The sequence below is a fragment of the Xiphophorus hellerii genome, chromosome 8 (genome assembly GCF_003331165.1).
Source record: "Xiphophorus hellerii strain 12219 chromosome 8, Xiphophorus_hellerii-4.1, whole genome shotgun sequence".
Classification (NCBI taxonomy): domain Eukaryota; kingdom Metazoa; phylum Chordata; class Actinopteri; order Cyprinodontiformes; family Poeciliidae; genus Xiphophorus; species Xiphophorus hellerii.
Window position 1 is genome coordinate 5,765,687 of NC_045679.1, and position 13,441 is coordinate 5,779,127.

General features: G+C 36.8%; 1 protein-coding gene across 1 annotated transcript in view; it reads right to left on the bottom strand.

Annotated features, from left to right (window-relative positions):
- Positions 1-12,246: 12,246 nt before the first annotated feature.
- Positions 12,247-13,441, bottom strand: part of LOC116724910 (NACHT, LRR and PYD domains-containing protein 9-like) — a 93,014-nt gene continuing 91,819 nt past the window's right edge. Inside the window, exons 11-12 of the mRNA XM_032570702.1 lie at positions 12,923-12,969; positions 12,247-12,773 (exon numbers count right to left, since the gene is read on the bottom strand). Coding sequence (XP_032426593.1) covers positions 12,247-12,773; positions 12,923-12,969 — 574 coding nt within the window. The remainder of the gene's footprint in view (positions 12,774-12,922; positions 12,970-13,441) is intronic.

A 13,441-nucleotide genomic window follows, 5' to 3' on the forward strand; every position in this document is an offset into this window, starting at 1 on the left:
AAAGGAATAAACAGGAAATTGTTTCTTTCTCACTTTAATGGTGGAGACCAGAGTTTGATTCCAGGAAATAAAACCAAGAATCAGTTTGTTCAGAGAAGAAAATAAATAAAACCAGCTGTTCAGCAGAGAACTTCAAACAGCAGATTTTAGTTTTTTAGCTGAAATCAGAAGTGAACATTTTCTCCAAACATCAGAGAGCAGAAACAAGCAGGAATATCCTGATGACAAAGTTCAAGTAGGAAACAAAGCAAACTTACAGTTTGTTCAAATTATCCAAAGAGTTGATGAAGAATATCTGAACAACAAGCTGAGACCCAACAGAACCACGGTAGATCCAGAGTGGTGCCACAAATAAACAGGTTAGTTTAAACTGAAAGTGTTATGAGGAGAAAAGAGCCCAAACTGGTCTGACTGGTCAGACTGACTGGGAGTCAGAGGAAAGTTATTCTGTTGACGTCTGAAGACAGAATCACTTCTCATAAATCTGGATCCGCTGTTATTCTGCTGATCCAGGTTCTGTTCAACACCAACTGAACCTTTTTTAACTTGGAACCAACTGAACTCTTCATTAGTGGGGGTTTGTCTCCCTCTGCTGGTGAAACTCTTACCTGCATATTGTCTGGTTATTAATAACAGATTAAGTGATTTTTAAATTATCCAAATACAGCTCTTGAAAAAATTAAGAAACCTCTTAAAATGACCAGTTTCTCTGATTTTACTTTTTTATACATATATGTTTGAGTAAAATGAACTTTGTTTTTTTTCTATGTGTCGGAGTTATTTATCTATTTTCAGTTAAAATTTAGATTATTTAGTTCATTTTTATTTGTTTATTTTCTAGTTGATTTATAGTTAGAATTTTTGTTTAATTTGTTATTTTAAATAGGTTCTTTGGTTAGTAATTCACTTAATTAGTTAATTAATTTCAGTTTGGGAAGTTGGTGTTTCACCGTATAAATAGGTCTTAGGCAGGCAAGTACAGAGGGGGGGAACGAGGGGGGCTTGAGACCCTGCCCTTTTTATCCTTTTTTTTCAAAATTTTTATTTTTATTTTCCTATTTTTAACCTGTATGTCAGAAGGCCTGTTTGTGCCCCTCAGCCATAATATTTAGCTAAATATAATAATGTAGTAAAAATAAACTAGTCTGGCTGCCCTCAGTCTAATAATGACTCTCAGAGCCTCCATGTTGTTCAGACTCCGGGTCCATGGTGAGGAGGAGGAGGATCTGTGTCCTCTAACTATCAAGTTATGGGCAAGAATATTTTTTCATCCACTGGTTTGTGAATAAAAACGTAGGTCTGATGTTGGCGTTAGAAAAACTGTTTCTATTTATATTTTCATAATCGTCCTTGCAATAGCGGAACAAAACCCGCCTCACCACTAAACTCAGAAATGCTGCAGAGAAACTTCTGACTTTAACTTCATCATTCTGCTAAAGGCCCGGTTCTCTACAGGCAGCTTGAGTCGGTCCACCGACAGATAGAAAGAATATCTGTCTTTATATCAGACATCCTGATATAAGACACGGTACCGACTGTCACCGCGAGTAGCGGAGCAGATCAAAGCCCCAGTACCACCCGGTACAACCCGGTACCATCCGGTACCAGCTGGTACCACCTGGTACCACCTGCTCTCTGTTTGCTCTGCTTCTCCTTAACGTTTCTACCAGGCGGGTTAAAGCCGCTGCTGACAGGATCTGGGCTGGAGGTTCTGGGCTGTAAACAGAAGTTATTGCAGAACCTCAAGTGTTAAAGGAAGATTCGGCCCATTTAGAGTCACAAAATAAACATCAGAGAAAATATTGTAGCAATAATTAGAACCGCAGCAAAAAGCCAAACATGCCACAATGAAAAGAATCAAAATGTCTCCAAAGCATCGAGGGACTGACAGGGGCCACCGGGGGATTACAGGTAGATTCCAGGTGGATTCCAGGTAGATTCCAGGTGGATTCCAGGTGGATCAGTCTGCAGCCAGGTTGTTCGAGAGGTTAACTAGATATTATTAGGGCTTCATTAGTAAAATGGCAGCAATTTTGCTTATTTCATAACTTCATAACCTTTGACCTTCTCTCCTCTGGTCTGTTTAACAGCTACAGTCTCAGATCAGCTCAGCCCTCCAGGACTGTCAGCAGCAGAAACAGAAACTTTATACCTGTTGGGGAAAATATAGATTATATTTGCTTTGCATTTCCCAGCATGATGGCAATGATACAGTAGGATCCACTTAGATTGTTGATTAATATGGGTTGTTGCTATGTTGTTGTACGGAGTTTTTGTTCAATGTGCCATTTTTTAAATTTGAGCCCCTGCCCCTCCATAGGTCTCTGCACGGCCCTGCTCATCGGCAACAAGCACCAAACTGTCATGTCTCTCATGAATAACCGAGAGTTTTTTTGTTTTTCTGCCAGGTAGAGAGAAATATGGGAATGTGAGATGAGAAAACGTTAGACCAACTGTCAATGATTTAACAGGAACTAAAAGGAAATCTTAAATATGAGATCAAAAAATGGACAAATGGGTAAATGTTCTTCCTGCACCTGGATTGTCTCCGTTTGTGATATTTATCACAACATTCTTGCAGTAAAACATTTGTCCACCTCAACTCTGACCTGCCTTTCAGAACCCAAACTCAGTGCTACAGTACTCCGTTTTCTCAAAGTTACCCTGACATCCTAGTTCATTTCTTCAAGTCTCCCTTTATGCTCAGTCCTGTAAATAAGACAATGAAAGCAACAGCTTACTATCTGCAACATATAAAAAGTTATAAAGCAATACAGAAGATGTGTATTTTCTGAAATGTAGCAGAGAAGTTTTACAGATTCCTTCCATATACATGATGTTTATTGCTATATAAATACAAAAAAAGCATATTTGAGTGAGTTCTGGTAAAATTGTACTGTACAGAGTAAGTGCCACATTCAATGCTCAGATTTATCTGGATTTCTTTGTTACTTTGGAACCAAGTATGAGTTTGTGTTACTTGTTTGCATTAGCAGCTTGGTGTTGGAGTTCGTTATCGTTGGCCAATGGGTTATGTTTTTACCAGTGGAGTGATTGTACATAGTTTTGCTCTTTTTTTTTCTGAACACTTAAAATGCAAACTTCTGTGTGTTTTTCTGCACTTGTTAAATTTGTTTGTTTGAACAAGTTGAGGAAAAAGGTGCTGAACTTGCAGGAGATTTTGATGTGGAAACATTTCTAGCAGACCTTAAAATGCACAAGGAAGAGCAGTTTACAGGAACATGTGGGAAACTGATTTTCTCTGTTACCGTAATTATTATAATAAAACTTGAATTGTTGAATATATGAAACCAAGTGAAACAATTTAAGTATTGCAAAAAAAAAAAATAAAATGTAAGGTTTATTCTTTATGTTTAAATGAAACAAAAAACAGTGACTAAGATGATATTTGGAGCAGCTAAGATAAGATGTTAAATCTACAAACACTGTACCAAATATCAAACATGGCAGTGGCAGCATCATTCTGTGGGTCTGTTTTTCTGCCACTTTCATCCACTTTTACAAAGTGGATGAAATAATAAAGGATGATGCTTTTATATTCTTTAATATTACCTCAGCGAAGTTCCCAAATTGTGATTTAAAACACTCATAACCTTTGCATAAAGCTTACTGATGTCAAGCTTGAAGAAGCATCCTTACCTGAAACCTAACAGAAATATGTGCACAATGTTTCAAAAGCAGTTCTGTTTAAATAAATGAATAAAGGTCTGGGTTTACCTCCAATGTATTTTTCCTTGCACGTTTCATTTTGTTTCTCTGTATGTTCAAAGTTGGTGATTTTATACTTTTTTTTACTAGGAAACATAAAAAAATGTGTTATGCATTTTTGTATTCAGGCTCTTTAATACGTATATGATCCATGCATCTCAACTGTGAATAATAAATGTTAATCACTTATTTCTTTATTTTGGGAACTTGGTGTCAAAGCAATTTTCTGACTTTTCTTGCATGTCATTAAAAGTATTTGATTGGAAATGGTTTTAAATTTTCCATACAGGCATAAATAAGTAAATGTTTCATGTTTTATCTCTAAACTTTGCCTTCAGTATAAATTATGTTTCGCCTTTAATTTCCACTTCTGCCTTAATGTTAAAGAGAGTTGCTGGTGTTACAGGAGCATGTTTTCTATAAGTTTATTCTGCCTCTTCAGCTCCACCAGCATGCATGAAACTTTTGGTGCAATTTGACGCGCATTAAAAATAAATGGTATGGTGAAGTTTTAATGATTTAAAAACATTTAAAATTGCATCCAGCCAGAGCCAGGGAGACGATCTGTACTTGGAAAGCTTTTGTTCATTTGAGCTTGGATCAAAGGTAAATGTTTCATACAGGGGGAAAAAACGTGATTTATAATTTATAAGGAAGTTGTGATTCATGCTGTGCTTTTATAATGTTTTCTACCACTTTGTCAGCTCTGAATCTCATGTTTTATGCCTATTTTTAACCTTTTTCTTATTCAGAGCACTTTGAAATGAAAGTTACAATCTTTCTGTAACTTTTACACCGTTAAACTTGCTATAGTAACTGTTTATTCTTGCAAGGAGTCTGTTTTTAAGCTACATTTGAGATGTACAAAATTAATAAGTAATAATTAGGTGCATTTTAAAATTGGTGTCTGAATTTTCTGGTTAGTTTTCTTAGTATGTATCATATTTCTATATATCTTTATCCTGATATATATTGATACTGTTTACTGGTGGTTATATGAGTGTAATTTATTCAGGATTAAACTATATTAGTTGTTCTACCTTGTGCTTGTCTTTATTGATCTGTATTGTTCCTATAGTCATAATCCTGCTCTAGGAAGATGTTAAGATGTTCTGGTAAAGTTGTTTCATTCCCCAAATGACATATTTATGTTGCATTTAGCAAACAGAAATTGTTTTGGTTATCCTAACTTAATGACTTAATGTTTGAAAATAGCAACAACTTTTTATACAGCTCAATGTTTTTATCCAACCTTGTTATTAATCAGTGAAATAAGTTGGAGGAGAGACGTTTGGTTCCTGTTGCAGCTCAGTGTTAATCTGGTTAATCTGAGAGATGAGCTCCAGTCTAACACTGCAGTGAGGATTAAAACCGGCCAGACAAGGTGAGGGACGGAGGAGAGGTCACCATCAGGAAGTTTGAACCTCTGCAACAAACTGCATTTTAATCACAACCAGCTGCTGATTTTACTGGGTTTTGCTTTTTCCACTTAAATCCTTTATTTTCCGGTTTGGGTTGAATCAGGTGTGGCCCACGTTGGCGCTGTGGCGGGTCATATCCATGTTGGTTTATTCACTAAAAACAGGTTTACTTTTTGTTATCAGATTTAAATGTCAAATATAGCAGAGATGCAGCGATCAGACCTTTTCTGTCCAACACTGATCTCCAGTTTTCATTCTGCTCTGATCTTCCAGTTCCTGGGATTTTTCCTCCAAAGAGAAAAATGTTCTGCAGGTTCTGAGTTTCAGGTAGAAGTTCTGAATGAAACAGAAAATATGAAGATTTTCCCACTTTAGGCTTCAAAGCATTGACCTCTGACCTTCATGGGATGGGAATGTTTTACTTTAAATCAGGACTTTCTGAAAGGCAGAGTTGATGAAAAAATCTGTTTAATGCAAATATTTAAATTTGAACAGGAAAAGAACAGAATGAGCAGAAAATGAACCAAATGCAGAAGAAAAATGTTTTTATTTAAAACACATGAAGAAAAACTGCAGCAAATTTACAAAAGGAAGATTTAATATTCAAATCTGACATGTTGAGAAAAATAGGAGCCGATAGAAACAGTAAATGATCAGTGATTAGGCCTGTCACGATAGCAAATTTTGCTGAGCGATTAATTGTCTCAAAAAATTATTGCGATAAACGATAATATTGTCTGAAGATCTTTTTACACTGATTTAATGGAAATGAAGTAATAATGCATGTGATTTCCTGCCAAAGATAGATGCACTTTATTTTCAAAAGATCACTAAACACTGGAGCTGATAAACAAAATAAACAAAACAACCAAAAACAAAATGGATTCTCAGTCTCCATTAACAAAAAATGTACTTGAAAAAAACTAAACAACATAAAGCCAAAGTGGAAATAAATACTGCATTCAACCAAAAGAGTGCAGATTATGAAGTCTGTATATTATGTTGCCCTTCAGTAATAATTAGATTTAAATAGAGAAGATGGGCACATCGACTACCTGATGCAATAGTTCACACTACATGATTTTTTGCTGCTATTTTTCCCCTTACAACAATCTTAGAACGTTGGTCTTCCTAAGATTGTGTGGTGTGTTACGGTAGATCGTCGTTGCCGCTCCGATCCAAATCAGGGGTTTTTCCCCGACTGGGAGCTTAACGCAGTCTGTTGAATGTGACAGGCAGCCAATCAGAAAGCGCGGATTCTCCTCCGTGTTTTCTGAGGGGAAATTACGGAGGGAATCCCAAACAGCTGACACAGCGCAACCTGAAGTCCAGCGGACTTGGAAACAACATTAATGTTTATTCAACATGCAAAGAATATAGAAATGACAAGGGGAGGAGTTGGAGCGAAATTGCTACCGCAGTTGATAAACCCGGTAACTTTTCAGCTGTTCTTCGTTAACGTGACGTAAATAGGTTATAATGATTTTCATTCAGTCAGGACTTTATGCTGACACTAGCCACATGCATTGCAGGTAGATTGCAGTAAAGCATTGATTAATGCCTTGTTTTTAAATTAGTTCACTGGACTTGTAGCCATTATTTTGTGCCCATTGTTGGACACCACACGGCAGGAACGAACCGATCGAACCGTTATACCAAGGATTTCTGTCGGCTAATGTGTGGTTTGTCAGGTTTTAAAAATGGGCCGACAATCGGCCGACAGCTCTAAGATCGTGTAGTGTGCGCTGGGCTTTACACTAAGGAAATGAGGAAGGGAGGAGTCAGTGGAGAGCACCGGAGTTTAGCCTTTTTTCATTCGGTGTCATTAACAGAAAGAGAAAAAGGCCGGAAGAGACGATAATGCCGATAATTGAAATGACGTCGATAGTTTTAATTTATTTAGTTTAGTTTAGTTTAGTTTACTTTATTTCAGACAAACCTTTCACCGACAGTGTAAACGACACAAAGTACATAATATATTTCTTTTAAAAAATACAAAAAAAACAATAAAAAAACACATCACATCGGTGATTATGAGTCTGAAAAGGAGTATGTTGAAGTATAACTTATGTGGTCATACCCCTTTTCCAGCTGTAATTTATCACAGTATTTTCAATGTCCGATATCCTTTCTGACAAAGGAAATAATAAGTATAATAAGATTTCCTCAGCTAGATGAAAATAGTGCATACACACACATACACATCTGTACACATGCATATATATATATTTACATATACAAACATATATACGTACATACACCCATATACACACCCATCTGCTTATAGACAAAATACACTGTTATTTTCATACCTTTATATATTTACCCACACCTGCGCCGACATGCCACCTACTTGATGACATCATACCTAAAGTTTTAGTTCCCAACCAGGATTATCCCCCTTGTTCTTCCTTATAACTTTGAATAATAGCTGCCTTGAGACCTTTCTTAAAATGTCTCATACTTGGACTTTGCTTCAGCTCTTTAGAGAGTTTATTCCAGATCCTCACACCAACCCCCGAAATGCACAATGTTTTCATTGTTGTACGAGCCTTCAAGGTTCTGAAGTTAAGGTTTTCTCTATAGTCATATCCCCCCACTCTATCGGAAAATAATTGTTGAATCTTTTCTGGCAATATTTTATTTCTGACTTTAAACATAATCTGTGCAGTTTTAAACTCTACTAAATCAGTGAATTTCAATAAATAAGAATCTATAAATAGATTGTGGGTATGACAGTAAAAATCAACCTTATGAACTAAACGAATGGCTCTTTTTTGTAATGTGCATAATGGTTGTAGTAACGTTCTGTAAGTGTTGCCCCAAATTTCCACACAGTAACTTAGGTAAGGTAAAATAAGTGAGCAGTACAGAATGTATAGGGCAGAGGAGTTTAAATATTTTCTAGCATTAGCAAGGACTGCAATACTTCTTACCAATTTAGATTGGACATATCTTATATGAGGTTTCCAACAGATCTTGTTTTGAATCAGTACTCCCAAAAACCTAATTTCAGTCACTCTCTCCACAATCATATTATCAATTTGTATTATTAAATCACTCTTCTCTTTACACTTACCGAACAACATAAACTTTGTTTTATCTAAATTTAGTGACAATTTGTTAATATTAAACCACTCCTTCAGTTTACATAAGTCTTGATTCATTTCAAACAACATCTTTCTTAAATCTTCACCTGTGCCAAAGATGGTTGAGTCATCAGCAAATAGTACAAAGTTAAATCTCTTAGATACCTTACATATGTCATTTATATACAAAATAAACAATTTTGGCCCCAATACCGAGCCCTGAGGGACACCACAAACAATATCCAAGCATGAGGATTGGAAATTACCCAACTGCACAAATTGTTGCCTATTGCTGAGATAATTTTTCATCCAGTGCAACACTACTCCTCTTAGACCATAACACTCAAGTTTTCTGAGTAGTATATCATGATCAATTGTGTCAAATGCTTTTTTCAAATCAATAAATACCCCAACAGCATGTTTCTTTTTATCTAAAGCACTGGTCACCTCTTCCATTAAATGCAGAACTGCCATTGCTGTGGATCTTTGTGACCTAAATCCATACTGACTTTCAGTCAGTAGATGATGTTTACTAAGAAAACTTTCTAGTCTGACAACAAATGTTTTTTCCACAATTTTAGAAAATTGTGGAAGTAATGAAACAGGCCTATAATTTGTGAAATCATGTCTATTCCCCGATTTATATAGTGGGATTACTTTTGCAATTTTCATTTATTTTGGAAATATTCCTGTTTGAAATGACAGATTACAGATATATGTTAGCGGTTTAATAATTTCCACAATCACCTTCTTAATTATTATCATGTCGATGCCGTCATAATCAGTTGACCTTTTATTTTCACATTTATTTACTATATAATTTCGTTTTCCTCCACTGCTGTAATAAACATGGAATCTGGATTTCTCACTAATGCATCATTTGATATTTCATGTCCTGTGGGCTGCGGTATTTCCTCAGCCAACTTTGGGCCCACACTCACAAAGTATTTGTTAAAATTGTGAACTATCTCTTCCATATTATTTAAATGTTTATCTTCATTGTTTGTGAAGTTTTGTGGATAACTGACATGTTTAATATTTTTTCTAATAACCTTGTTTAAGATATTCCAAATACCTTTAATATTATTTTTATTTCTGTCCAACTGTTTACTATAGTAATCTTGTTTTGCTTTTCTTAAAACAACAGTCAGTTTGTTCTTGTATTTCTTATATTTATTTTCTGCCACAGTTGATCTATGCCTTATAAAATCTCTGTATAGCTTATTCTTTTTTTTACAGGCATTTTGCAATCCCTTTGTGATCCATGGATGATCAAAATATTTATTTTCAGAAGGAAACTCTACAATCGGACAATTTTTGTCATATAATAATTTGAAAATATTCAGAAAATTATCATATGCTTCATCCACGTCATTTTCTTTTAGTACTGACTCCCAAGTTTGTTTAGATAAATCTTCTTTAAATGCATTTATAGTTTTTTCCGTCCTTAATCTTTTATTGATTGGATTATTTTTAGTCATTACTTTCTTGTGGCAGATATCACAAACAACAAAAACAGGTAAATGATCACTGATGTCATGAACTAACAATCCACTTATGGTGTTTATTAAATTTGTAAATATGTTATCTATTAATGTAGCTCTATTAGCTGTGATTCTGCTAGGTCTCGTAATTTGAGGGAAAAGACTCAGACTGCATATGGTATTAATAAACTCTTCAGTCAATTTGTGATTGTTGACATTTAGCAGATTAATATTTAAGTCCCCACAAATAAAATAGTTCTTTGAATTTATAGCTGTATATGTTTTCTCAAACCATTCTATGAAGAGGTTCATGTTAGAACCAGGAGCCCTATATATACAGCTAACAATTATATTTTTATTTTTTTCCATATATATTTCAACTGTTAGATATTCAAAATGATCTATAACCACATTAGTCATGTTTTCAATTAACTTATATCTGAAATTGTTGTCCACATATACAGCTACTCCTCCACCAATCTTTCCTTCTCTATTAATATAACTAAATTCATAACCCTCTAATTCAAAATCGGCTCCCTTATTCGAAGTAAGCCAGGTTTCTGAGATAGTAATGACACTAAAAGGCTGTTTAAATTGATTTAAACAATCCTTGATGTGGTTAAAGTTCGCATATAAACTTCTACTGTTGAAATGTATTATGGAGAATTTATTGTCTGTACTAACTGTAATATTATATTGTTGAGTCGAGTAGTAGCAACAGTTATTCCCATTATTATAGAAAAAGTTGTTTTCTGGGTCCAAGTCCTTTTCCTTATCCTGACTTTTATATTCAGTATAGTCAAAAGTTTTCAGTTCAGGGTAGTCTGCTTTAGTTCGAGGTGCTAATGTTGTATCCATAGCTGATGAGGACAACATGTTGTTTAACTGAGACATGGTGATTGAGTGTCATATGCAATCATCTAAGATCCCAGATATAACATAAAACATTCAATTGTACTTATCCAGGTCAGCGATGTCTCGAACAACCAGAACCTTTGCCTCCTCTGGAGTTCCATTAAGTTTAACGAATACCTTACAATTTGTTGTCCATGTTGCTTGAATCTTTCCTTGTTTTCTCAGAAACCGAGCCTTTCTGGCGATATCAGCATTCTTCTTGGTCAGGTGCTCATTAATAAATACGTCAGATCCTTTCAGCAATCTGCCTTGTTTTAACAGAGCAAACTTGTATTTCCTCTTTGTGAATCTCATGATAATGGCAGGTTTATCATCTTTTCCTCTTCTCGGAAGCGGGTGGCATGCTTCCACAGTGTCACAGTCCACCTCTATCCCCTTGGTCCGGAGGAAAGAAGTCACCTGTTTCTCTGTGGAGTCAAGCCCTTCTACCGATGGTTCACAGTACTAGTTGCAGCCACAGCGCTGGCATACGAACTGGGCTTAACTCTAAGTCCTGTGATGATCACATCATTTATCTTACTGTACTGTTCCAATTCGGCCACTCGGTTCTCCAATGCAGCGATTTGTTTATCCTTTTCCTCATTAGAAAGTCTCAACGACTTCACTTCTTTCACTAAGTCCGAAATGTTGTTTTGGTGCAGCCGTATAGCTGTCACTTCCTCCGAGAGAAAATCCAAGGATTTCTTGATATCATCCAGATCCTCTGAAGCTGGAGTCTTTCTGGGTCCCATTTTCTTTCAATTTCACTTTTTTTCTCTTTTTTATTTAATTATTTTTTTTTTACTTATTTATTCTCCAATGAAAATTCCTCGCCACTGCTTACGAGTTACCTTCCAGATTTCCACTGCCTACCGGCTTCCAGATTAGCTTACAGTTAGCTCCCACCGCTTACAGGCTAGCTTCGGATCGCTCTTTATGAATGCCTTTCATTCAGCCCAGCAGGATAAAGTAGAGTTTCGACGTCTTGATAAGGAGAGTTGGCGTATTCTCAGAAGTTGCTTTGTCGCTTCAGTCCCAGTACAGCTAACAGCAACAGAGACGAGTACGTCTTCGTGATCATTTCATGATCACTTTCCACCAAGTTGATCATGGCAGGTGTCTCATTGTGTTCCGTTCCACGGTTCGGCTGGCTCACAAACCGTCCGCCCCCAGTAGGGTTTGATTTACCGTCAAAGAAAGTGGGGAAAACGCCTCTTCTCCCGGATCAGCTCTCTCTCCGCATGGGCAGCGTCCAGCCCAGCTGCTGTCCTGCTGTTGGTCGTACGATTAATCGATTTATCGTGTATCGCGACAGGCCTATCAGTGATTGAGAAAACATGATCAACATCTCAATGAAATCTGATGAATGAAAGGAAAAAATCAGAGAAACAACATCTTGATATTCAGTGTGAAGCTTTGACTGGAAACAAACAGAAAAACATGAGGATCCTGGAATAATCCTGGAATAATGCCAGCTTCCATATTTAAAGGACTGGAAGAAGAAAAAGTTTCCAAGGACTCAATCAGAATTGTTTCACCAAGAAATAGATTGTAGAGACTGAACTATCTGTTCAACAGTGAGAGAGTTTCTCTGACAGGAGGAAAATCTTTAGACTCTTTAGACTCAACTCAGCACAGAAACACTGAGGAACCATGAAAACAGAACCCAAATCCAGGAATCAGAGGTTCAGTAAATGTGGTGTTGAAGGTGTGGAGGAGGATCAGTGAGTCAAAGGAAACTCTGTAGAATGACAGAATGCCAGCAGGACAGTCCACATACACTGCTACTCTGTTAGAGACAGAGGAGGAGGAGAGATGAGTTTCTATGTTATTGTACCAGACAGAGTAACCATCATAATCAGAGCAGTTCAGACTCCAGGAATGATCATTATATCCAAACAAACAGTCTTCACTGTTTCCTTTCCTCCTGATTCTTCTGTAACTCACTGATATATAAACTCCTCCTCTCCACTTGACCTCCCAGTAACAGCGACCAGTCAGACCAGTTCTACACAGCAGCTGATACCAGAAATCAAATCTGTCTGGATGATCAGGATATGACTGAAGCTCCTTCACACATGTCACCTTCCTGTTGTCTTCAGACAGTTTGAGTTTTCTGTTCACTGTGTTTGTGTCGATGGTGAGTTGACAGGAATCTGATGGAGAGAACAAACACAATCCAGCTGCAGTTATTGATCATTTATTGACACTTTGATGATGACTCCTGAATGAGTGATGTGACAGTTTGAAGATGGTTGAATGTGAGCTGCTTTGTTGTCATGAATCAGATGAAAAACACACTTACACTTCCTCAGACCTGGTGTCAAGAATGGGACTCCAGCAGGCTCCACCCTGAAAGGAGGAGGGGGGTCAGACCATCAGTCTCTTTCAGCAGCAAACATGGACATTACATGTCTCTCAGACACACATTGTCCTCCACTGAGACAGGAACAGTCCAACATTTGGATTGCAAACTGCAGTGGATGTAGGAAGGACAGTTGGTGCTGCTGCAGCACAACTCATTTCTCCAAACACAGGAAAAGCTCCAACAGAGAGGAGAAAGGAAATCCCTCAGTAACAACCTGAAGAAACTCACTGAAGCCTAAAAGGACATCAGGAAACTAAGGAAACATTTCTGGAAGCTCAACCTGATTTAATAATCAGCATTAAAATACAATCAATCTAAACTCTGACACAACACCTGGATACCTGTTCCATCCACACTCCCACACACAGATGAAGGAATGAAACACTAAACAGCCCTGCTGCTGAAAACCTGCTGTGGCCTCACTGTAATATCCAGAAATACAAACATTAAAAAGGA